General features: G+C 40.8%; 1 protein-coding gene and 1 long non-coding RNA gene across 5 annotated transcripts in view; one reads left to right on the top strand and one right to left on the bottom strand.

Annotated features, from left to right (window-relative positions):
- Positions 1-26,780, bottom strand: part of TMEM132D (transmembrane protein 132D) — a 176,336-nt gene that overhangs the window by 22,377 nt on the left and 127,179 nt on the right. For 3 of the 4 annotated variants that reach the window (XM_015878477.2, XM_015878476.2, XM_015878479.2), the window contains one exon: positions 12,513-12,656. In XM_015878477.2, the coding sequence (XP_015733963.1) occupies positions 12,513-12,656 (144 nt within the window). Of the gene's footprint in view, positions 1-12,512; positions 12,657-20,172; positions 20,261-26,780 lie in introns of those variants that run through there. The other variant, XM_015878480.2, reaches the window with a different exon arrangement.
- The window catches only part of LOC116654113, a 64,505-nt gene continuing 58,079 nt past the window's right edge, over positions 20,355-26,780 (top strand). Inside the window, exon 1 of the long non-coding RNA XR_004309037.1 lies at positions 20,355-20,442. This is a non-coding gene — a long non-coding RNA (uncharacterized LOC116654113). The remainder of the gene's footprint in view (positions 20,443-26,780) is intronic.

Below are 26,780 nucleotides of genomic sequence, written 5' to 3'. Positions count from 1 at the left end.
AGGAAAGAACAGACCAGATATATGGGACATGTGATGTGCTTGGGGCTAACAGTCAGCAAAGCAACAACAGTTTGTAAAACACACTTGGGGTGGATCTGAGATTAGAAAAACTTCAGCTTTTGTCACTATAACCAAAGGGAAAACCAAACTGTGCTCTAGCTCTCACCCTGTCAGCCCTAATGTAGCTAATAGGGTTACACGGCATAACAGCCAAGGTGCCATTTGGCCTTCAAGTTCAAAACAGTTGATCTTGCTGCTAACCTGAGCCTACAGCTCCATTGAGCTTCCCTTCACTTTCAGTGAAGTAACAATAGGGACACATTCAATAAAACGTACCAAGAGCTGGCCTCTGCAAGGACAGGGAATGGAAGGTAGAGGACAATGTGAAAGTGTTTTGTAAGATTTCAGTTGCTTGTACCCCACTGACTCTGATAGGAGTCATGCTGCTTTGATCTTCCAGATGCTTTCACACTCTTTCCAACCTGACAAGCACTCACACATTGTATCTGTTCACTGTTAAATCAAGGTGAGCTCTGAATTTTGTTATCTGAACTACCTTCAAGCAAACGAAAGGAAAAATAGCATGATTATAGACAGGATACTCCATCTGCAAGCATACTGCCCTGCTGCCCTGACACATCTTGCATGGTCTAAGTGCTTAGAAATGAATTATATTAATAGCGAAATTAAAAAACTGATCAAGTTCTGCAGTGCCCTGGACAGACATTCACCTCCTTCCAAAGACAATTTTATCTACCCCAAAGAACCGTTCATGAAAACATTCAGGAAGACATTCCCATGAAGGGAAGGGTGAGGGGAGCTGCTTTCACCACAAGGATCTTCAGGATTGAAGATTCTGCTGGACACATGATGCCTTCACTCATTTACAGGGCTTCCCAGCCCAAAGACAGATGTCATATCTCTGGCATTTCAGATACTCTTGCTCTTTTACAAAGACCTCATGGCCAAAACCCAGCAACACTCACGTATTTAGCGCTGATGATGTGCCAGACACGCTCAGCTTCATCAGACTTTACTGCTTCAACTTATGCTAATCCACAAGCGCCCTGCAGAAGCATACCCTGGCCTGAATGGCAGGCACCTGGAGCAGCTGGGCAGTTGTGCCTTCTCTTAATTTCCAGATATTGTGAACAAACCGGACAGCCCAACTATATGTAAAGTCCCCTGGAAAAATGCACATATTAATGCTAAGCTTTGAGCACAGAGAGCTGGCAGGAGACCGCTCTGGTTTTATCCTTCACACTCATCAGTGGGCTGAGCAGACCACAGATGACAGGGCTAAATATTACTGCAAGTGTACAGAGCCCAAACTGCTACTGCAATTCCAGCTGCTCACAGACTTATTTCTTTCACTCAAAGCAGAGCAGAGGCTGTGCAGATTTGGTATCACCATGTTGGCTAAGCATACAGTCACTGGTAGCAGAGTAGAAGTTTTGGTGGTGCCCTGCCACCCTCCTCCTGTGCCACTGCTCATTTACACTCAGCTTCAAGATCTGCTATGAAAAAGTTGCATGCATTTGATGATCGCTGCTCATCAATTCATAGGGAGGGCAAGACTGACAAAGAGGGATCACCTTCTTACAGCAAGTGATGTTCCACAGGCTCCACACAGCCTCCTGAACAGCCCTGGGAATTCATTATCTGCTGTGAGATTTGGAGTTGAGCCATTTCACTCCCTGTTTCACCCTCAGGTCAATGAGGGCCGTCTGCCCCAGGAAGATGATATGAGGGACTCACTAAGGTTATTCAGATATTTTTCAGAACCAGAGGTGATCCTCACCATGAAAAATCATACCATAGAAAGAGAAAATTTCAGGATATGTACAGTTCCTCCCTGTGCTCTTCTGGCTGTGCTGCACCCAGACTCTGTGCAGGTATATGGACTTTCCAGTGGGCTGGCACCCAGCTGCTAAGAGCCTTCCCAAGACTTTTGTTTCTGTTTGTTTAGAAAGCAGAACTTCATATAATGAAGGGATAATGAAAGATGCAGCACTATCAACAGAAGTATGACTGCTCCAAAATCTCAGTGCTCAGTTACTTGTGCCTGTAGGACTTATGAGCTCCAAGCCACACTTCAACTTATTGGCTGCTACATTTCTTTTACACAAACCAGTACCAAAAAAGATTTGTTCTGTCACTCTCAGCTACTGTGAGGAGAACTTTGCACAGTTACATCTGGAACCTCGAGCCTTCTTCCCTCAGACATGTGCAAACAAGGCAGATTTTAGCATCTTTGCAGTGATAGATGGGTATGTGTGAAGCCTAAAAGACTTTTGCAAGTTAACATAAATCTTTCCACATTAGCAGACACTTAAGAGGAGACATCACTCCCATGACATCCGTGCCTATCCTGACTAAATAATGTACAAAACACCATTCACAGATGTAGACTGGCCAACTCAATTTCACTAAAATTCTTTTCTTTCAAATCTTTTTAACTAGATAGCATGGAAATGTTTGCTACTTAACTTTTTTGGATTAGAACAATTTCTCACTCCCATATCTACGTGTAAATCTTCTATCAGTACAGACAGGAAAAGATAATTTTCCAGTGGATCAATGCACACTTCTTCCTCTTCTGTACAACTTCTTAATGGACTGTGTGTGGAGCAGAAGCATGTTCCCCCCAATACATTATTCCTCATACAATTTTAAAGCACATTCATCTACTTCAAGCAGATCTGGCTCTTTCAGCTAGAAGTTTTGCAGCCTTAGGGATTCTTTACCAGATTAGCCAATGATCTTTTTAACACCTTGAGTTTCTGACATTCATATCTTGCATTAAATCAATCTCCCTTTCATGATTTTTATTTATGCCAATGCTCAATTCTATTACAACCCTCTCCTCTGCTTTCTCAATTTCCTCTATTATTCTTTTTTTGGGTCTATAATATCATTTCGGTGGCTAAGTCATAGCCTGTCACTTCACATTTATGAACTGAAACATGAATGTGCATTATTACTTTATTTTTATGAAAATCCATGATAACTAATGCACTGATTGAATTTCTACCCAGAGGCTTTATGTCTGGTTTCACGATATCTGGCCTCTAACCTCCATCCCTCCAAACAAACTTTACATCTATATTTACATACTGGGATCATTATAGTTCTTTATCTCCCTGCTCCAATCACTTCAGAAGCTATAATGGATCGAGGCAGGAGCTTAATTAGAAACTGCTCTTTTCTCTATTTTGAGCTACATTTCACGTGAAAGGGAATAATATGACTCTAACAAATGAAAGACTCGATGCAACCCCACAGAAGCCCCAGGCTAGTTAGATAAGTGTTTAGTGGAACAGACAATTAAGACAGTGGGAGATCGTGGTGGTGCCCCATTCCCTATGAAACTGGCATTCATTTTATTCCCATTTCCACCCTTATAATGGAACCACTCTCAGTAATCTGGCTCTGGTTTATGATTATACCAGTGCAGGCAGAATCCCATTACATTCAACACTTTTTTTTCCCCTTATTTCCCTTTTTAGACAAGCAGGGAGTGTCCCAGCCCTAGGTGATGTACTCAGTTGCTCTTGATCCCACAGTTCTGGCCCACCTGCACTCCTGTCATGCTATAAGGAGTACAGAAAATTTACAGGTGGAAAAGCCTTGTATATAACTGGAGTGGTCACTACAGTGTCAGCTTCTGACAGAAGAGCTTCAGGGGCATTCCCAGGAAGAGAAAGATGCCAAGATCCAGTGAGACCTGCCTGACTGATAGCCTCGTTAACATTTTGCTCATTAAAACTCATTAAAACTGTAGGGTAGCCTTGAAGCACCCATAAAATCTGATAGCAGAAAACTGATCTATACAGACACCAGGCTCCAGAAAACATGAAAGTGCTCCTACTGATTCCATCCTGTGTGCTACAGATAACAGGTGGGGCTGAACGGAGGGTTTTACACCTAAAGCATTTTGAAACAGAAAAGTGTAATCATTACATGTTATGATACATTATTATTGTATTATGATGATGAATCTGAGGATGCAGCAGAACATCCTTTACTTACTGCAGCTAGCAGGGGAATGAGAGCTTTCCTGTTTTAGGGCTGGTGGGACATGCCTCTCACTGCCAGACTTTGCCAAGGTGAAGCATAGACTTCATCTTGATCTTGCACCTAAAGTGATCTCTTGAATTATGTTTTCCATAAAATCTGAAGCCCAGCACTCAGCTCCCATCAGACTATTCAAGCTCAGTGACTTTACATCACAGACAAAACCTCAATATTATAATCCAAGTTGTTTTTCTAATTCTTCCTTGGGTCTTGTCACTTAAAAAAAGCCCACAGAGTAAATGAAAGAACAGACAAAGTCGATTACTACTACTACATGGATATCCATGGGGTAGCTAGTGGCCCTAGAGGACTGTCATGGTCTTGACATATTATAGCAACCTCTGGCAAAAGTATCTGACTACACACAATTTTTTAAACTAGAAGTTTGCAAACAGCTGAGCATTTCACCCTTGACTGTATGTAAAGCACACGACTCATATTTTACTGATGACAGAGAGGGAAAGAGACTCTTCCACTGCAGATAACCCTTCTCCTCCCATCACCACAACACATGACTTTTTAATTTGTTTCCTGTGCTGCTAAGCAAAGGAAGTCCTCTCCCAGTTCATCTTGTCCTGGGATCATCTTGATTCATGCCCCCTACTAATTTCCATGCTCCCTTTTCTACACCTTTTTTTCTGTGGTGGGCACACATTTAATTTGAACATCTCATTTTATGAGCTCTGTTTTCTCAGAGTCTCAACAACAACAAACAATCCAATCCAGCCAATGGAGGAAACTGTGAGATCAAATGATAGCTGTCGGATCTAGACACTAAAAATGCAGGAAGAAGTTACTCATACCTGTGCACAGCTTTCCCACAGCCACAGATTAGATCCAAAGAAATAAATACCAATGAATGCAGCCCAGCTGAATCTACTTAGAGGAGTGAGAGTGGGAGATCGGATTTGACACATACATTGTTTAACCTGGCAACAAAGGGCACAATTTGGAAAACTACTTGTCAAGGTGTCTTCAAAAATTAGCATAGTATCTACAGCAGCATTGCCAGAGGGACTGCTTCCTATGCTGTCTATAGAACTGTGTGAAATCCTTGTGATGAAATTCTCAGCCCTAGGGAAACAGCTGCTTTCAAGATTTGTTACAAGCTCGAAACTCAGCTCAGCGTCATCAAAACGTGTGAAGAACTTTCAAGGAAACATGTGCTGACTTATGGCTACGGCACTGAGACAGCTAAAATTGGCTCGGGCTGATCTTTGCTTTCAGCATTAAGCTGATGCCAAACCCTCTAGTGATGGTGAAAGCTGTACACAGACACAAAAAGCATTCTTTGCAAGGAGCAGACTCTTCTGATCATCAAATAAAGTCCAAAGCAATCTCATGAGCTAAACTGCATTCACATTGGATTTTCGGTGGCTGAAATGAGATCTAATCACCAGCAGAAATGGTATGTGTGTGTGAGACTGGGCCTGACTTCTTTCTTTGAGTGATAGTCAATTGCAGTTAAACAAAGATTAATTAGAAAGAAGAGATTATATAAGTTGGCAGAAAATATAAACTTCCTCTGATACCCCATCTGCTCACAATTCATATTTATGCTTTAAATAAACTTGAATAACCATTAAGAACAGTCTTTAGGTTTGTAATTTCTGGTAAAGTTAATTGGATTTTGTGTTTAAATAGCTCCAATCCAACAGTAAGTTAAAGTGATAATGCAAAATGTGGCTGAAATTGGAAAGTCGTTCAGCATTTCTATGGTTAGATGATAGGAGAAAAATAACAGCATCATTGTCTCCTGCAAACAAATACAACACCCGTGCCACAACCTCAGAGTATGCAGGAGACCAGATCCCCTCACTTGTAAAGAATGAGTCTCCTACAGGTAATTTTTTATTAAAATAAACTGGACTCAAATAACCCCTTGTATTCTGACATCTAAAAGCATTTTTCAGATGTGCTTTACTTGTTTACTTTCTCATGCTCCTGGAAGTCTTTCAGAAGCACTACATCAATGTTATAAATAACTGCAAAGAGAACATGTAAGCGGGTAGCCGAATGTCAGAATGGGAAAGCAGAGGAGAGCTGAGCACACAGGCCAGGACTGCACTGCTCTTGACAGAAGGAAACCACTCCACAGCATCTGCCTCTAAAACGTGGCTGCTGAAGTACTTAAGGACAACATTAATTTATTTATTTTTTAATTATTGTACACCAAAAACATCTCAGAGAAACGATGAATTGGCCCTTCACAGGATACATCTGGACTGTGCCCAAGCTTACCTCGCTCTCTAAGCAAAAGTTGAGACCCTCTTGAATAAGAAACTGCGTCAGATATATATGGGCCTTAGGAGACATTAGGATACTGCTGAATATTTCATTGTCTGAAAGTTTTCAGAATAGGTTACCAAGGGGACTGATACAAGAAGGCCAAAAGCTGACAATTCAAAGGGTAGGTAAGGACAGGAAAACCAAGAAATATATTTAAGAAATGGCAAGGACTAAATAAGTAACGGCAATAGACAGTATTGAGGAACTGGATAACTGCCATAGAATCACAAGAGAAGTGAGAGATGAGGCTGAGTTAAGTTGGTGGAAGGGCTGCATACTGCTAGCTGGCTGCTAGTCATGACAGCATCAACAAAGTCAAGCTCTGGAGAGAGAAATCCATCTCAAGGTGGATCTTACCCAAGTTAAAGTTGTTTAGCTTGTGGCCTGTTGTACAATGTTGTTATCTATTCAGCTCCAGGAAAAGTTTCAAGATTACATCAGGGAGGTAGAAATTAATGCAAAATGGTCCATGTACTGGATAGAATGAATGAAATTTTCAGTCAGCAGATCTCAGCCTACCCAATACTTAGAGGCAATGGCTGTGTCCCCTATGAACCATGTGTTTACCCCCAGCTCCTTGCTGCCAGGGCAGCATGAGGTGCTGAAACATCCCTGGCTACCAGCATGTTGCCAGCATCTTCCTCATCCTCAATCCAAAACACAGCAACACAACAGCTTCTAGGAAGAAAATTAACTCTATCCCAGCTGAAGTCAAGACAATGCGGCATCTTGTAACTATTTACTAGGTAGCAATAAAGCAGCACATCATCTGGAGGATGGCTTAGAGCAGGTACCAAGAGCTATAAGAAACACATCTTCTAAAAGGAAGTGGCAGACGGGCACTGGAACTGAACAACACAATGAGTATTAAAGCTAAAGGGAACTTTTTAAAGAATCACAGGTTATAATGATTAATGCCAGTTTCTGTTTTGGAGACAGGTGCTGTTGGATGCTCTGAGCCCAATTTAGCTTTCATTTATATCAGTGCAACATCATGCGCTTCAGTAAGGCACTGCTGGCTTAGCCCGGTGGAATAGAGAAGGAAATAAATTTCTTTTTGTATTCAGCTTGTCTACTCCTTACTTTGTCTTCACATCAGTCCTTCTAGAGGTCATCCAATCTCTTTTTATTGAGATGATGGAACACTTCTCAGTGCTGGGATACAGCACACAATGAATTGAGTTTTGAAAGCAGCTGAAAAAAGTAAGACACATAATCCCCTTTGAAAAGAGAATTGATTTTGACATTTCTACATGGGTATTTTTTTGCTGTACAAATGTGACTCTCAGAAATAGGCAAAACACTTGGAAGATCATATTCACCACAGTTCCCAAGTATCTTCACTAGAGGGATTCACAGGCACAGGACCAGGATAAGCCTTCCACATGGATGGCATCAGACTAACGACGTGACAGCAGGGAAATGCCTATACAGTGCCAGATCATACAAATGCTCAAGCTATGAAATCGATCATTTTCCAGACTTTCCCAGTCTTTTTTTTTCTGAAAAACTACCTCTTTTCCAACACCAGGAAAAAGACTGAAGAATGACAAAGAAATCTGAAATTACCTTTCTGCAAAAACAACAGCTCTACAAGCCTGGTCATCAGTGTTTCTTTCGAGCATCTCACAATCACTGCTGTCTTTATCTCATCATAAACAGTTTGTATCAGTGACTAAGTAGTGAAGCCATGATCCCCAACACATTATTCAACAGAATTCCTCACTCAGATCCTCAGAAAAAGGCAAACAACTCCAATAAAGGTTTGGGTGAGTTTTTGGATTCCTGAGAGATGTGGGATTGTTACATCACTTCTACATTCAAAACTCATCTTTGCCATGCCTGCTCTTCATACCAGAGTGATACTGGCATTGTTCCTTCTCCCTTGAAAACCAACATCGCCAGCACATGAACTAAACTCAACTTTTATTTTGAGTACCATGTGCTTCTGAGTTTGTCCTGTATCCTGTTTACTATACCAGACCAGGAAAAGTATTTTCTTTCTCACCATTGCTGCATCCTAAGGTAAAAAGTTCAGAAAGATTTTGATGTCAGGAATAGTGAAATTGAGCTGAAATGACAGGACATGATTTCATCATTTTCTATCAAAATGAAATGCTTAGACATTGCAAAAGATAAAAACATCCATTTTCTGGCTTAAATCAAATGTTTGTTTCAAGACGGATCAAAGTTATTTGGAATGAAACAAGGCAGTTCAGCTGGTGAGAAAAACCACATTATACTGTGGAAAACCATGGCAGATTGAACTTGATCTTCACCCAAACCTCAAGGCAGAGATTTATTTTTCCATGATAAATTCAGCCCTAAACAACCATATTCTATGCACGCATTCAATCTAAACAACATCCCATTTGCTGATGGGAAAGTATCTTCTTTGATATCATAAAACAAACTACACTGACCACATCCACTTTTCCCTCCCACTTGAATGCTCTGAACCTTGAGTTATCAAACCTCTGTGACAACCTCTCCTGAATATTTCACATTGTGGTTAGCTAGTGGAATAGACTGTGGCTTCTGAAACAGGGGCTCGCTCTTCACTGTTCTCCATCTCCTGCTCTGCTTAACCCTCACCTCAGGTTGCATTTCTCCCTCCTGTGCCTCTCCTCCCTGGACAAACCCCAGGCCAGGGTGAAAACAGACTTCTTCCTTTGGACTGGATGAGCTATTAAACTCAATCAAGCTATAGCATGCATCTCACATCACTCTTACAGTGGCTACTTAGGAGGGAAAATGGGAGAGAGAGAAGCCACAGCACTGAAACTACCAATGCTAAACCAGGGAGCAGATAAAATCCTGGACCCGATTCTCTTCTCCTCTGAATTCATACTCTGTCACTCCACCAACTTTAAAAGAACTGAACTTTCCCCTGAAGTGCAGCAGAGTAAGGAAGAAGAGAAACAGCTGCTAAAAGTTTAATGTTTTAAAACACTGTTTGCTTCAGGCTATTTTAGATGCTTTGATACTTCAGTTTCTGTTAAGTCTATCACTTGGTTAGAAAGAAGTTATTTTGCTGCAGATAAAACCAGGCTAAGTGTTATTGGAAGTTCTGTTTGTCTGCAGTAATATCTTAGAAATTGCCGTGTGCTTTGTTACCTCCTTCATACAATCCAGAGCAATCAGAATAAAGCAGCTATTAAGCCTTCACCTGATTGGGAGTAGCTGCCTACCACATAGATGTGGTTGGAACAGCCTGGTTTTACATCTCTGCCTGAAAAGACTGAAAATGCAAAGCACTGAAAAGTGATGCTTTGGAGATTTCTGTGCTTTCGTGAGGCTAAAAAAGGGGCCATTCTCATTTGTGAAACAGTCTGTAACTTGCCTCCCTTATTGTGGAATGGTTGCTCCATCAGTGTAGGCGAAATCATTTCACACCATATTTGGCCATTAGTGATACTGTTTAAGTGGGCTAAATTCTGACTTATTCAACCAGGTTCAGGTAGATGCAATTGAAGTCTGCAGTGAAAAAAGTGAGTAATAACATAAAATAAAATAGTGGCTCCTGTAACTAGAAGCTGAATTGGGATACCAACACCCAGCAGGTAAAATGAGCTTAAATTCATCATCAAACCACACAAAAAAGGAAGAATAAAAGATGTTACGTGACAAATATATTGAAAACCAGTAACAGTGAAGGCAAAGAAACTAAAACTTTATATTTCAATGGGCACTTAAAGCAGACATTTTCTTCCATTTTTTATTTTCTTTCTCTAATGCCCAGAGAATAGAAACTCTAATTACTGTTGCATGCTGAAGGCTGGCCACTAATTGTATAACTTTATCTTCATTACATAAGATGCCTGTGAATAAGGCTTGGCCTGAAACAGAGCAGGTAAACTGAAAACTCAGACGTTTTCAATTAAAAGCTCACTTTAAACCGGTGACTCATTTTAATGATCCTGAAATCTGCCATTCTGCTGCAGAGGAGTGAACTCTAGTGGGATCTTTGTAGAAGCCTGGAACATCTTATCTCTGACTAGATTTTCTATTTGATGAATGTCTTGTCATTAGCATCAGTGTGAAAGGTTATATATACTAGAAGCACACAAACTTTTATAGGTGCATTAATGAATTTACAGATAGCAGATATATACATAGGAAGTACTACCACTTTAATTGCTTTGCCAGGGTTAGAGATGAACACATTACATACCAAAACAGTTGGAGATTTATGTAGGCCAAAACAAAACAATTTGATAAATAAGAACTGCAGAAAATAAAATTAATGTTTAAAATATATTCCAAATGATATATTTGCTTTCAAATTATTTTTCCAGTTCTCTGAATAAACTGAAAAGTTAATTAATTTATGTGAGTGAAGACTTAGCTCATTAACTTCCACAGCACAAGGCAAGAAAAACAAATTATTTCTTTACATTTTAAAACTCAGATTCTGTTCATCAATTTGCTGTATTTGGCAGACTTATCAGATTCTAAGGGGCTCCATAGAAGCAAAAAGGTTGTCTGGATTAAGACAGTCAGAAAGACATTTAATCAGAAAATGCCAGCATGGTGGCTATTCAGATAAATAGAAGACCTGAGTAGATTCTAAAATGAAAACGTAAGAGAAGATGGACTTCTAAATTGCAAAAGCTCATCTCGTGTAAAAGAAATTATCATGAAGAAATTGCTTAAAACAAGTCCAATAAGTATCAACCTTGCATCATTTTGACAAAAAGTTAAATCTGTTTAGAAAAAGTTCAAGGGAGATCATTTAAACCCATACCCAGCTCTATTCTTCAATTACCCTGCTCCAGGTTGTCATTCCCTCTGTGACATAAAGTTACATATCAAACTTCCAACAGTTCTCCCATATGACAGTAACAAATAAGCACCCGCGCTCTTCCTTTACTTTAAAGACAACTACCTCCACCAAGAAGAGTCATTTTCAGCTAATGGGGCCCAGAGAGGCCTGCTTGGAGATAAACAATACCCTCAGCCATTTCAATCTAAAGTAAAATGAAGGAACATAAGAGGAAGAATGCTTAGCATTCCAGTCAGCTTTAGTCTAAGGCAAATTTCACAAAGGCCAAGTCCTCAATATGGTGCAGTTCACAAAAGTTAATGGGAAAACAGTGGTTTCCAGCAGCTGAAGGGGTGGCCTGGAGTATTTTTAATCATTTTGTGACATGCTAGTTATGTTAAAAAAGCATACATATAAATATATATATTTGTAGCCATGTCTCTCATTTTGTCTTCTCTTGTGACAGTCATGGATAAGTTTGGAAACGCATATAAGCTGCTGTATATGAGCTAACATTTCTGTCACCATGCTGGAACACCTCCCACCGTATCTCCAACAATCATCATGGTTGACTGTGGCTTCCACTACAACTAACATACATGAACCATTAACAGGGCTTCTTATAAACTTCTAATGTTTACTGGTACGAGATGAATGACTTCATGAATCAGGATGTCTCTTGAGGGTCCATCCTGACTCTATGATTACAACAAGAATGCTTCCTGCAAGTTGCCTCCTCATCATTTCCTAAAGAAGCATGCACTGAGAGCAAGAGGTACGAGTGGCATTATATTGCCTCCTGCTGCTCCCTGTCTTTCAAAGAAAATCAGCCTATATATCTATTGTACAGAGTAAATCCATCAGTCAAGTGTCTTATCAAGTAGTCCCAGTCCATGAACATGCTTTCTGTGGGGGACTCTACTAGCTGCAGTGAATCACAATTTCTATGCTAGTGTTTGTAGTACATGGCTGACTTAGTACCAAGAAAAGACACAAGTTTTGAGTCACACGGTTCCTGTACAAGTGTGGCTAACTAACTTCAGAGGAACTATTTCTTTCCTACTAGATCAGCTGCCAACTTTCCTGACCCCACACAATCCATGTAAAAGAAAAGTAAAAAGCAGAGATAGCGTGAACTCTGAAAATACTTTCCAAAGGTGGGAAGTGACAGGCAGTTCCAAGTATTTGACACCTAGATTGGAATATATGCAATTTCCCATTTATTTCATTGCTCCACTGAACCAACCTAGACGTAACAGTGATAATAAACCTTAGTTTTTCAGCATCAGAACAGTTAGAAAAAGAAAGAATTTGTCACATTAGAGTACATCAGTGTTTTGTTGGGCCTCTCCCTTGGTGCAGTGAAGCAGTATGAGCCTACCTTAATGACATCTTCATCTGATGATCTGCACTCCACAGATTCTAGAAGATCAGTCACAGTCCCATCATCTTCTACAGAGACCACTTTGACAGGGACAGCCACTGTTTTCCCGGTGAGAATAGCTGTGTTCAGGATCTCTGCTTCCTAAGAGACAAAAAAAGCCCTTTTGATTAGCATATTTCACTATTACTTCATTAATACCACCTAGAATCAACATTATGTTAATTTCTAAAGACAGTTCTAAGAACTATTCCAAACATGGTAGGCAGAAGAAAACTTCCTCCCTTCAACCCTGGAACCACATTTCCAGTTCTGATTTAGGGCTGTTAAGACATTCATCACACCCTAATTACTCTTTCACGAATGCTCATCAAGTGTCAGAGCAGCCTGGCACTCAAGGCATGGTGCTGTACCATGCTAACAAGAAGTTTCTTGCTTCTAGCAACAGTGAAGACTCCATCCTGAGCTCACTAATGACCATGCTGATCACATAAAAATAGCATACCTTAAGTTTGGCTGTTTTATCCAAGAAACATACATATGAAAGAAATTCTAGCCGCAAACGCAGGCTTTAGATTGGTCTTGAAGACACAGTGTTGGCCCACGTCCCCCAGTTTACATCTAGTGACAAGGGATAGATGCAGTGCCTCTCATGACAGGAAAGGTCTGGGCTCTCTTGCCCTACCACCTAGGGAATTAGAGTGCTACCCATAATCACTGTGAGGATTATCGCAAAAAATGTGTTCCTTCCATTTGATTTATCCCTTCTAATTTAGAAGCTCCAAGTTCTGATTACGTGAAGAGCACAGGGTTAAGCAGCACCCTTAGTTACCTGGATGTTATGTCAGTCATGCACAGCAGGTACCATTGACTTGTGCCAAGATACACAGGGAGCTCAAATTGGTCCCTGTATTCTTCACCTCCTTATTGCAGAATATTGCTCACTCTTGAAAAGTTCTCCTAGCTTTTCAGAATTGTGCCTACGAATCATAGACTATCCTGTAGAACAAGAGACTCTTGATTTCAGCTGTCTCTTGTGAAATAAATGCTTCCAAAGCCCCCCAAGTGCTAACTGCTCATTACCTAAATAGTTCACGCTATGAGCTCTGAGATTGACCTGATTTCACTCATGGAAGACAATAAAATAAGAGACTGAAATTAAGTTACCGGGAGATGATGACTCCCCCTACTGCCTCTTGGGCTAAGGAGGAGAAGCTGAGACTTCTCTCATCTAAAGGGTATGAATCAAAGAGACCTTTTCTTATCACTTAAAGATACAGAGATACTTTATTCAGACTCAAAGCAATATTTAAAGAAAGAGAAAAGCTCATCCTCTTTTGATAGCTGCTTTGCTAAAGTTTCTCCATCTTCACCGTGATCTTTAGGGGAGGGTGAAATAGGATTTCACAGAAAGATAATTTATGAATATCCTCTCCCTCCCTCAGCACAAAAGCCCTTTGGATATTTTGAAATTATAATTTATATCAAGATGAGAACTGTACTGTAAGGCCCATCTACCACAAGTGCAAGTTTGTGCTCAGAAGAGGATTTGCAATTAATTTTCCAGAATCTCTTATTTATTTCAGATCTGAGCTTCGCAGTGAAGCTACCTCATGCAGGTTATTTAGATCCAATTGCCACTCTCCTGTAGGCTCCACTGAGCTGGAAATAGGGCAGTTCGACATAACAAGTGCTATTAAGCATCCATGATAATTACAGAATCCAAGCATTAGGTTCCTATCTCACAAACATTTGGGCACGAATTACATTTCATTGGGACCGTCTGAGGCCATAGCACATACCTAGCTGCTTGCAACTAGCACCAAGCTGAAAATACCTGCTCCCCCAAGCAGGAATGCCCTTCTTCCCCCAGTCAGTAAGTTACAAAATGAACCTTGTAATTATTTTATAAAGTAAAGAGTTTTAATAACCAAGACTCTGAAACTGTGTGATTAATGAGGTCTGCTCACCAAAGGCAAATGTAATTTCCCGTAGTAAGAACTAGTAACTGATAACGTTCCTCAAAAGCTTCATGAATTTCTTTTGAGTTTCCAAATTCTGAGTCCTGGCTTTGGACATTCTGAATAGGGACTCCATCCTAATATACGTCATACCTGCTGCTCCTGCTTAAATACAAGGAGATATGTGTATGTACAGCTGATTCTAAGAGAAAGAAGTAAATTCATGTTTTATCTCTAAAACCAAAGGTTCCAGATTCAAGATTTTATAACTTTGGTCTGTATTCACATATACTTCATGACCAAAGTGTTTATAGAACTGTGCTCAGTCCAATCAGCACAGTGTTCAGCATATGACAGTGCTGCTAATTCTTAGGCAGTCATAATGATGTCCATCCCTTACTTCTCCCAGTGGAAAAGTGGAGTGAAAAAAATTATTGTTTTGAGTTCATGGCAATAACTACAGTGATTTTCTATCAGTAGGTGCGTGCCCAGTCCCAGGAAAACAAATCACCCAGTACTTCTCCAAAGCAAAACAAACACAGAGCAAGCAGGCAATGTCTGCAGCTGTGCTGGACTAACTGAGCTGTGCATTCTGTTTGCAGAGTCTTCAGTACCTCCACATGCAGGGGTTTGGAGGATGGCTTCTTTAGGCACCTGGTTTGCATCTCTCCCTTCAACGTAGAGGCATAATAACCATTTACACCAATTTATGCAGCGGGGGCAGAGTAAAATGTTTTTTCAGTCATTTGTTTAATGGTAGAAAGGGCTTAATGTTCCCATGGTGAAAGCATATGAAAATTATTTCATTTGAGGAAACAAACATGATGCTTATTTAGCTACATAGAGATTTATGGATCAGAGTCTCAGCATGTAAAAGCTATAAATCTAAATAGTTTCTAATTTAAAAGTGTTACTTTTTGCTGCTTAAGTGATAACGGAATATTCTGAAGAAATATTACTTTCTTTATCCATAACTAACACAGATTATGTGAGATATCGCGTTAGGGCACTGCAAGATGGGAATACTTACAGGTTTTGCAAAGCTACAGCTATGTAATGAGACCACATAAGGTTGATTCCCTGAGCAGCTATTAAAAAGTTGCCCATCTTCCCCTAACCATTACAAAGTATAATTCACATACATGGGTCTCCTAAAATAAGCAAAGGAAACAGTAAGAGTAATCAGAGAAAAACATTTTTCTCTCATAATAGAAATGGAAGACCAGGTAATTTTTATTCTGAAATTACTACTGCGTCCAAAAATGGTAATACTTCCCAAGAAGATTCTGGAGTGAGCATTCTCTGCCTACTGAAGAAATTCATATTAAATAACTGAGCATATTAAGCCCTCCAGCAGCAGCATATTCAGAAGATGCACACAGTAAGTATCTATTTAAGTAGATATGCAGAAGGGAGCACCTATTAGTCTTTCAGTTTTAATTGGTAGCTTCTCTGCAATTTAATTTCCCTTCGGATATCTCTTGGCTTATAATTCCTGGGGTGAAAGAAAGAACTTTAACAATATCTTTATAAATCATAAGGCATTTCTCTTCTTCCCTTTTTTCCTCTTCCCATAAACATTGTTTTCTAATGTTTGTATTAATAATGGCTTCTAAAATAAATAAATATATGACCGATTCACACTCAGCTTCAAGTCTCCACATCAGCCTTATAACAGAAACATTTTGTTTAACAATAAAAGGCAAAGAAAAAGCTGGTAGTGATTGTCAGCGTTCTTTCTTCTAAATACCAGGAGTATTTAGCAAGATTCAGAAGGCTGTAATGCTGAATCCCTGTTAGCCCTCACAAGGCTCACACCACCACGAACAGCTGTAAGAAGGCACCAGCTTGCTTTCCAAAAAGACCTCCAGACATATTTCCTCAGAACAACTCGGGCTGATCTGCAGCTCATACCCTTCAGGAGGAGGAATACTTGTCCTACCACAGTAAACAGGAAAAAATATATATATATTATAAAGCCACTGCAGCTCTACAAATCATGTTTCATAAGCACAGCAGACCTCCAGTTACATTTCTGATTACAGCAGCAGAATACATTATTTCCAGGCTAAATGTCTAGCTTCTAAAACAATGCTTGGTTCTTTTTGTTTTCAATATGCATCTTGGCTTTTGGGTTTGCCATCGACAGACTGCAGTAGAGAGGAGACCAAAATCATCACGGAAATCTCTTGGGCATGTCAGCAAATGGGAATTAATGGCTGCCCGGAACTCCGCCCTGTTTGGACACTATAACCTTCCATTTTCCTCATAGTGTTATTGCTGTCGCTGTTGTTTTCATTAATCAGCCATTAGAGCATTAATCCAGGGTACCACCACGAATATTCCCATTATTTATTTCTAAAGGCCCAGATTTTCCTCCTCTTCAGCTAGCAGCCAAGCCATCCTATTTGTATCAGAGGATCCACGCCTCAGTCATGCATAACTAATTTCAAATCTTATTTAGCATCAAGTCTCAGAATTAAGAAGCTAAGTGACAGCTGTTTAATTAACTCCTTAAGCTGATTAGAAAGCATTACCGAAATCCCCCCAAGGAAGAGTTTATAACTGTCAGGAGAGCCTAAGGCCATGTTAATGCTTCTGTTTAAATTTAGTAAGCTTCTAAACCAATAAAGTATAAATGCTTGACATCCTCACGGATGTGGTCAAACTCTGTTTTTTTCCTTATGCTATCACTGCAAGGGTAGGAAACAAAAACAACAACATAGGAGGGATTTGATAAGTCAGAAAGCAGCAGCTGAGCAATAAGGATGCACCTCTGAAGGAGCTGCTGGGAGGTCACAGCACCCAACACTTGGCTGTACCGGATTAGCAGCCGACACGAGAGTAAAGCTGAGCTTGCACCTTAAATGCAGAGTCATCTCCCAGCTTCTGGTTGCAAATACAAAGGTTTGTTCATAGGTTCTTAAAACTTAAATCCACCTTTAATGATAAGATTATGGCAGCTGAAGTACAAGTTTTAGAAGCAGCTGGGGAGGCCAGATACACGGCAGTAGAGAGGAGCTGAAATGCTCCAAAGCAAATTTCCTTGCTTGTATTACATTATTGTCAGATCTGAGCTTGCAAACAGCTTGAGCTCAGGCCTAAAATGTCATTGTGTTTGGTCTAAAAGCTCGGAGTAAATGAAAGAACTCTGAATTCCTTACCTGCCTTGTGGTTCCTAATCTTTTAGGATGCAAAGGAAAAAAAAAAAAAATAGAAAGAAGAATTTGAAAAATTAGCTGCAGTTCTCCTATGCCCAAAGGAACCACAGAAAGAAAATAAAACACAAACCAAATAATTTCTGAAGCCTGCAATATAAATGAAAGAGCTGACAGTGCCGCCTGTTTGAGAATGATGAAACCTGAATGCAAAAATGTGAGAATCTGACACGAACATCAAAACCAACTGTTTGTTTTAATGCTTGCACTTTTCATTGTGAAGAGTGAAATCTGCAGTGGGAATGGAAGATCGGAGTGGAGTAGAAAAGCATATTAATTATGTTTTATTTAAGAAATTGCTACTTAAACGGTTTTTGCTTTTATTCAGTACCAGCAAGACAGCTCAGATGTGCTCAGCTTCAGGACACAGAGTAAAAAGGAACAGAAAATGAAACCCAGGTGTGTGCTCCTCTGGATATATCTACCTGCTGACTCTGAGTCTTTCACACAGCTGCTATACAGGGAAAAATGGATATATATATATATATTTATTTAATAGCAAAACGTGATTGCAAAACCTTGGCTGAGAAAGAAATGGGTGGCACAATAAATGTCTGAATATATTTTTCCTTCTTTTTCAGGCTGCGATCCCTTGAAAAGTTCATAAAGCCATGCAAAGGGGGGTGTCTTCTCCAGCCACTGTCTCATACCTCCTCCACTGGGGCAGAATCAATGCTTATACAGAGCCAGCAAGAATAAAGAACCCATGTGGCCAAAAATCAGTCTCTTCTGTTGCTTTGGGGAGGGGGTTCTGCCAGATCCATCTCTTGTTCTGATTCACAGTACCACTCCTCAGATGGGAGTCCAGACATGGGGAGGGTCTGGGGAGGCACAGCTGGGGTGAGAGGTGGGGGACTGATTTCCAGGCTGTGTTTACATTGCCTGGGAACATCATGAAACTTCAGCTTGAGCAAACAAACAAATTTCAGGTTGTTGGCAGTTGTTTCAAAGCCAAACAAAATCCATGTTTGATTAGCTGAATTATTTTTCCTACCTCGTTTACATATGATAATAAGCCTAAAATTGTTGGCATAGAGAGGAAGTAACACAAGAGTCACTTTCTTCCAAACATTACATGCATTTAACCTCTTATTACTGATTAATCCTCTCACCCCTTTGGTTTGTAATCCCAGATCACTAACACGACTCAGGGACTCACGTAGTACTATTGTCACATAGGTGAGGTGCTGTGTTTTGCTGTCCACAGAAGATGCAGCAGGAGACCCAGATACTGGGACATGACAATGACCATCTCACACTGTTGTTCTGAGGTAACATTCACACCATTCCCAATTTCAGGGCAGAATCTGAGAGTCAAGACTAAAGGAATTTTTAGGAAGAGAGTAACCAGAGACAGTCTCCTGCAAATTCAAGTGGAGGCTGCTGGCTTCATGACATATGTTGCATAAGAATGACCTCTCTTATTGATACATCTTATTCTGAAGTGAATTTCTCCTTTAGTAAGCCAAAGCATACGCAAGAAGAGGCAAGTGCTGAATTGTAAGAGCAATGCACGCACACACACCCTCCAGCCAGCCGTGCACAAATCACGCACAAGCTTATTCCAAACATGAAAATAATTTCCAGCCTTGCTACCCTGTTTTATAATGCAGCCCTCCCCAGACTTGTCAGCTAAAAAACATTCTTTCAAATTGCCTTTTCAGCTGCAAGTGTAAACAAAAATAATGAGTTTAACTAATAAATTCTTACTAAACAATATTAGCAATTAAATAAATCCAATATAAACCACAAGGTTAATTATATTTCAATTTTCACAGAACCACGTATTTTCTATAGTTTGAAAAAAATTCTTCCTTTAAATATTAGAGGAATCAGTGACATTAAAATCCTAAGTCCCCTATCCAGGCTTCTAAAAGTTAATGATGAAATATAGTAGCCTCTCTAATAGGCCTGACAGATAATCATTTTCTTCTGAGGATCAATCACCACCTTTTCAGTGATTTACAGGTGCCAAACCAAGAATTGTCTATTTAATTCCTGTTTCTGAGAAATTGTGACTGCTGGGGTATTACAGTCAAGGAAACATCACAAACAAAGGAATAAGAGGGAAATTGTAATAAGAATCCAGAAGGTCCAGGAGGAGTGAATATTACTCTTTGAAGTTCAGTCAAATATTGATGGGCCAAAAAGGTTACACACAAAACCAAGCTGGTGGGTTTCCAAGAGTCACCGTGAAAATGCAGCAGAGCACCTGCAGCCTGACCAAGATACAATGGTGGCTCAGCAAAGACATAAGGCCAATTTATTAGCCTTGCAGGCAGGTGCATCCTCACTGAAGCCAACTTATCAATATTTGCTTTTCTTGGAATGAATTAAGCTCAGAAGCTGCAGTTCCATAGTGGGATTTCACTAAGAGCACAGCAGGCATACAACATGGGCAGCAGTTGTTTCCAAAGCTGAGTATTATAAGCTATACCCTATATCCTGAATTAACACGAACAACTTCATTTCACGCCATACCTGACATACAAGTATTTCCAAACAGAGTTTGCAACAGCCTTAGAAAAATAAACTCTGATGTCCAGTTTTTTCCTGGAACAGCACGTAGCCTCTTTGTAAGACAAACATAACAGCATAAACTAAGAGCTCTACTGGCATATTTACTCCTTAAACTGTTTGATTCTGCAGTCCTCAAAACGGAGTCTTTCTTGAAGCTAAGAACATTAGCGCATTGGAATGCAGCTTATGATGGAAACAGAGGAGATTCTGCTGGGTTCCGTTTGCTCTCAGGTAGGTGACGGGTCAAATTCTTCACATGCAAGTTCAATTTTTTTTCCCTATCTGTTGAGTAAATGCAAATTTTTGTTTGCTTAAAATTTTGCTATAACGTCTGGCATTTAGGAATTGTGTTAGCTTGCTTTTGGCAAGTCCTGCTTTGTTTTTTGGTGGCTTGCAGTGCTACTATGATCACAGAAAACTGCCATGTATGTTGCCTGTTTATCAAAGTCAAGCAGCTATGAAGGCTGTGAGTCGTCAGGCTATAGATCTTTGGAGAAACTGCTAATTAATTCACAGGCTCCAAACTGTATCTCCATGAAGCTGGGTCTGCATACTTGATTTTGGTCTCTCAGCAGACAGCTTTATGTGATGATCAAGGTTTCCTCAAAAAGCAAACCAACAAACATGGGTAGGGATTCCTTGCTTTCCCTGAGCAGACATGGGAGGACAGAGATGTCCTATTGCCTAAGGGTGGCCTATCAGAGGAACAGGGCTAGGAGAGCTGGGCTGGAGGTATACCAATATACTTTGTGTGATGCTACTGAATTGCTGAGACTTGTGAGACTGGTAGGGACACGTCAGGCAAAATTAGCTAAACCCAATCAAAACTTCACATATAGGGTCAGCATCTCAGCTCCCAGATTGACATGCCAGCATGAAGGCTCTTATGATTCTCAGGCCTGCAGTGAAGGAGCTGAATGCGGATGCTCGTGCCTGCAGGGGTCTGCAGCTCTGTCAGGGGCAGACGGTGGGATATGATGTCAGGATTTCCAGCAACAAAATGAAAGCTTTAGGAGATCACTTCAAAGAAAAGACGTCAATGAGATTCTAGCAATGCAATTTAGCAGAGTAAATATTTGGTGCAGTGTGTAGCAGAGCCAGAATAACTGGAGTCAAACTGACTGAGAGAGCTTTGACATCATGGAGGGAAGCGTTAAAAATCCCCAAACAAATCACAGCCCTTGTTTAATACACCTTTTCCTTCTCTTTCTTCCCTCACTTGCTGTTGTCATTCCTGAGCTGGATTCTGAGCTGCACATAAACACTTTCCCTCTCCCATGCAGCACTAACCCACATACACTTGGTGGGTTAAAGGGAACACAAAAGGGCACGGCCAGGGAACCCTGCTCCCATCTACCATACAGCTCCTTGGGGGATGGCCAACAAGAAACAGAATACAGCATCCATTGTGATGTGGACATATCCAGCAGACAAGCCTGACAGCTACTTTTTTGTCACTCTCTTCTTTCCAGAGCCATGCAGTGACAACAATTATGTCCCTCCCTTGGTCCCTCCACTATGGCTGTCCCCAAACAGGGGCAGGGCCCTGGGCTACTGAGGACTCCCTGCTGCAGCCACAAACATGTTTCTACGCTGCTGCAGCCATGAAAAGGCAAACAAAGGGGAGGTGAGGCCAGGAATAGCAGGAGATGGGAAATGGGAAGGAATCAGAGGAATCAAACAGGGGGAGGAGAGAGGGAAGGAGGTAATCTCCCATGCAGCTTCTACAGGTGAGCTTCTGTTCTTAAAGAAAATAGGGGAAAACTACTGTTCCACTTGAATTTAATGAAGAACACAGGAATTTGCAAACATGCAATATGGCACAGGTAGCTGCAGTGGCACAGCAGAGAACTGCAGCTGTAGTTTCATCAGTAAAACCTCCCTGCTCAGGTGCTGTAGTGCTATAATACAATGGAAAGCAGAGCAATCATAGCAGAGTGGCACAATCCTAGGCTACAGCAAATGAGAGCAAGCCCAAATGCAGAAGCCAAGGATTCAGAAACAAAGGAAAAAAACTGCTCACTTTCAGAAGGCCTCAGGTAGGCAAGGATCTCCAAGAAGATACCCTCACCTCAACTGCCATCCCTTAAATGAGGGCTGGGAAGGGCTGGATCCTGGCTGCACCCCTTCTGAACACTCAAGTGCACTGCTTTCACCTGAGCTCCCCTGGGTTGGCCCTGCCTTCCCACCAGGTGCTCCATCACTGCTTCAGGTCTTATCAATTCCACTACACTGCTGTCTGTTCTCTTCCTCCCACATAACCACATTTGCCAGCTCCCAACTAGAAATATTGATACTCCAGGCATAGGTGAGTCAACAGTCCCAGCAGTTAAGTCAAAATATTTCTCTCAGAAAAAAAATATTTCTAAGTGTTTATCACAGAGATGTAAAGGATGGGTATATCATGAACAGCAGAGTAAGGTTTCTGCAGAAAGCCTCCCCAGACACAGGCCTTGTGGGAATCAGGCCCATCAGAGCTTTCTGAGATAGGCAAACCAGATGGAACAAAAGGAGATTTGATGTTTTATTTTCTCAGTGTGCTTAGATTTTTCTGCTGTTTTATCAACAAACGAATTCACACCTGAAAACAACTTCAATATCATCTTGTAATGTGGGATGATGCATCTGCTGAGGTCCGTCTGTCAGTGCTTTATGCAGTTTTCTTTTGTGTTTTCAAGCCCTGCTGGGAGACATCTAATTATTTTCACATACCAGGCTACTGCCATGAGTTTGTCTTGGTGACTCACACGTCCTCTGTTAGCCTCATGTTTACAGTGACCCTCTTGAATCTGCATTCACGTGGGCAGAGGTATCAGCAGCCACACTGATGCAGCTGTCATGATGATGAATATCCACACAGGACCCCCCTTCTCTGTGATGCTTTTCCCAGCACTGCCCAAAGCTCAGACACCCAACATGCAGCACTGATGCACTTGGTGTTTCAAGGAGCTTCATAATCTAGGCGCACAAGGCAAGTGTCTTATTTTTAGCTCAAAGGTGACGCTTTTGCCACATCCCACCCAGCTGCTCTATCATCTTCTGCAATTTTCCCAGCTTTTAATACCAACCAGTCACCTCTTTCATCTGCACATCCATGTTTTTACTCAGGACACCCGCAGAGCTACTTACATTACTGTGCTCTTTAAAACTCATCTCTGACGTAGTGACTATAGAAAGTTTCAAGTCTCTAAAGCATGGTTGTTCCTCTTGTCTCTGACCATTTAACTCTGTGAAGCCAAGCAAGATCTGCCACCAAAACAAGTAAATCAAGGTGCACATGTGGTGTTTATAAACGCATACATAGATTCTATTCCCTCTGTGTTTACAGATCACTTCTCAGAGAGGAAATAAGTTTGTGAGGAGCAAGAGAATTTATGTTGTCCTGGTCACCCTACAGAGAAGTGACTAGGTTACCTATTTTGATGCTTCCTTGCAGATGGGCTTTGTAGTTTTAATAGTACATTCATTTTTAGGAATGTCAAGTAATAAACAAACAGAGCTAAATTGGAACCACCATAGGGGCCTTGGAAACCTGCCTCAAAACCAAAAATTCATTCATGAGCAGACTCACAGCAGAGATGCCTGCAGCCAGCCAGCTCTGCTGGGTCAGTAATTAGCTCTTCATTTGAACTTTTAGCAGAAGAAACACAAAAATAAACAATAGGGACATTCAGAAAAAAAAAAAATATACATATAATGTTCCAGCTCCCATATGGCAAATGGGGCCAAAGTCTGCTCTGGGACATGTGACTATGACCTTCGTGAGGACATCATGGTGCCCAGGGGCAGAATTTGGGTCGCAGTATGTCCTCAGAAAAAAATACATGGCAGAGACCAAATAAGGACACTAGTCTCTGCTTGGGCAAGACAGAAGACAGACCCTCATGCCACTGTGGGTGGACTCATGTATTCCTTGTGCCATACACTGAGAAGGGTCCTGACTCTAGGAATAGAATTAGGTGAGTGATGTTTACCTCTGGAGTAACACCATCATCCCACAGTTGAGGTGCACTGTACCTCCCACCACTGCACCCAGCCAACGGTATCCCCAGACAAGCTACACTGGTGATACTGGTTAGTCAACTGCACTGCAAATTCTAGCTTCACTGTCATCAGTTATAGTGCCCTTCATCTGCCCTCAGGAACTTCCAGAACAGAGAACACCATGGATGACATCTTTCAGGCCACAAGTCCTGACCTGGGACCCAAAATTCCATCTCTACACATCTGGTTTTGGTCAGGAAATTTGGAGACATATTCATATACATATATGATATGGCACAGAAACCAAAATCTTATTACCCTAAAAATACAAGTTGCAAGCCCATGAAGATGTTTTGATGCCTGGATTTTAGTGGCTCTGCAGCTTCAGAGTGATTAGCTTGTGACAACAACTACTGCCAGATCCTCTGTAGGTATAACTGGGGTATAACTGATCCTGCAGATGTGCCAAGAAACTGACCCACACATTTATTTCCCCAGCAATACATGGAGACTGTAGCACAGGGCACTGTAAGAACTGACTGGAGACAGAGTATTTTTAGATCTGGTGAAGAAAGAAGAGAAAGAACGGAGTGAGCCCACAAGCTCTGCTTTGATGATTTAGCCGATGCAGATTTGTGACAAATTGTTTTTTCTGCATGAGTCTGAACTGATACAGATTTACATGAGTGGTTAAAAAGTAATACCAGTTGGGAAATAAAATCCCCAAAAGCACCACAGCAAAGCAATAAACTTAAGAAGCAATTAGACAGACAGAAGAATGATCAGAAACGTTTTACAAAGGAAAAAAAAAAGATATTAATAACAGAGAAAAAGAGAGTGGTTGGACACTTGTAATGCTGGTTGTGGCAGGCTGAAAGCAGAGGATCCAAAAAGCCATTAGGAAAAAGACATGAAGAGTCTTGTAATAATATCCTGGGGAACATGCATGCCACAGATTCAATGACTTTAAGACTCTGTTGTATGTTCTGCAACAATTGTTTAAAGTCTAATCTGCCTGGAATGATTGGTAAAGAACTTATGTTAACGTCAATCCAATGTCCTCAAGGAAATACACTCTAGACTTGACATTAAATTACATATTCCGTAACCAGGACATTTGAAGTATTTTCCTAATCTTCTGGATACAGAGATCTCTAGCCAGTAATTCTTCTAATGTTGTGAAAGAGTGGCAGTTTCCTTCAGTTTCCTCTTATTTAAAATCTGGGAAACAATCACATATTAACCACTAGTGACTCTCATGATCATGAAGTTGTGAACCAGAACAGTTCCAGTCTGTAACACAATAATAATTAATACTATTATCTGCAGTGTTCAGTGACTGCACAGAAAGCTGTTTCCAAGGTCAGACATATGGAAAGGAGTGGGACCCACAGTGTATCTCATGACTTCAAAGCAAAAATTAGCTGGTAACTAAGATGATATTGCTGCAATATGATCAAGTGCAACTTTAATTAAATGCAGCTAAAAGCGCCTCAAGGTCCTCATCATTTTTTGCAAGAACTTTCAGGAATTATTGTTTTCTTCCAATGTGTTCAGAGGTGAGCTTACATTTAGGAAGGAAAGGGAAGCCACAAAGCCTTTCATGGAGAGTTTATAAAGCACTTGATCTGATAAATAACCATGCCAGATGCCAACATTGTGCCTGGTGTGCCCGTTTATCACCTTGTTACCAGCCATACAGACTGCCTGAAGACATTTGCTCCCACATGAGGCAAGTTGATAAATGGCTGCAGTAGGCTCAGCTCTGGTTTGTGACAAGATTATTTATTGGGTTAAAAAAAAAAAGAAGAAAATCTTTAGATGACAGCAATAAAAGCTTGGTTCTTCTTCAAGGTGCTGCCAGACACATGGGACTGATACAATCTGACTTTGGCTTTTATTTGCTTAGGTTCTCCTGTTGGTTCAAAATCTATGAGGAGTTGGAGGCCCTGCAGCTATAACTGCACACAACTTCTAACCTATGCCAATAAAATAGCAGTTTTGCTCAACAAAAGGTTGTTTTCAAGCATCAAAGTTATTGCGATGGCTTGCACTGACTTCAGTAAGATCTGGTTAGAGCAGAATTTACTAGGCTGAGCTGATAATTTATCAGTGGGTAAATGGTAACCACAATCTCCCCATCAATCAATGCTACTTCTATGCCCTTCTGCTTTCTGTATTAGAATTTCCGCTCCACGAAAAGCAGATTACCTTTTCTTGCTTTTCCTTTCTAACATGCTTTAAGTTTTTTTGCTCATCACATCTAGAACAATTGAGAAGGGCCCCAAAAGAGCCAGGTACAAAATGATGATGAATGAGAGAGGCTGAGAGAAATCCATGGGATGGTCACTGGTCTGGAGATGGGGAACAGAGAGTCTTAGATTCACCACATCACAAAAGAGAAGAGGAAAGCTATCAGGTGGCAGACCTCAAAACAAACAGAAGATGTTTGTTCACATAACAGCTAAATCATGCTTCAGAGAACAGGAACGTTTGCATAGATTGACTTCAACTGCAATTTAAAGAGCAATTAGAAGAAATCACGCTATAATAGAACAGATAACACTTCTGGATCACAAACATGC

Source organism: Coturnix japonica, chromosome 15, assembly GCF_001577835.2.
Source record: "Coturnix japonica isolate 7356 chromosome 15, Coturnix japonica 2.1, whole genome shotgun sequence".
NCBI classification, from domain to species: Eukaryota; Metazoa; Chordata; class Aves; order Galliformes; family Phasianidae; genus Coturnix; species Coturnix japonica.
The sequence above is the reverse complement of the archived record's forward strand: the minus strand, read 5'-3'. Positions and strand labels throughout refer to the sequence as shown.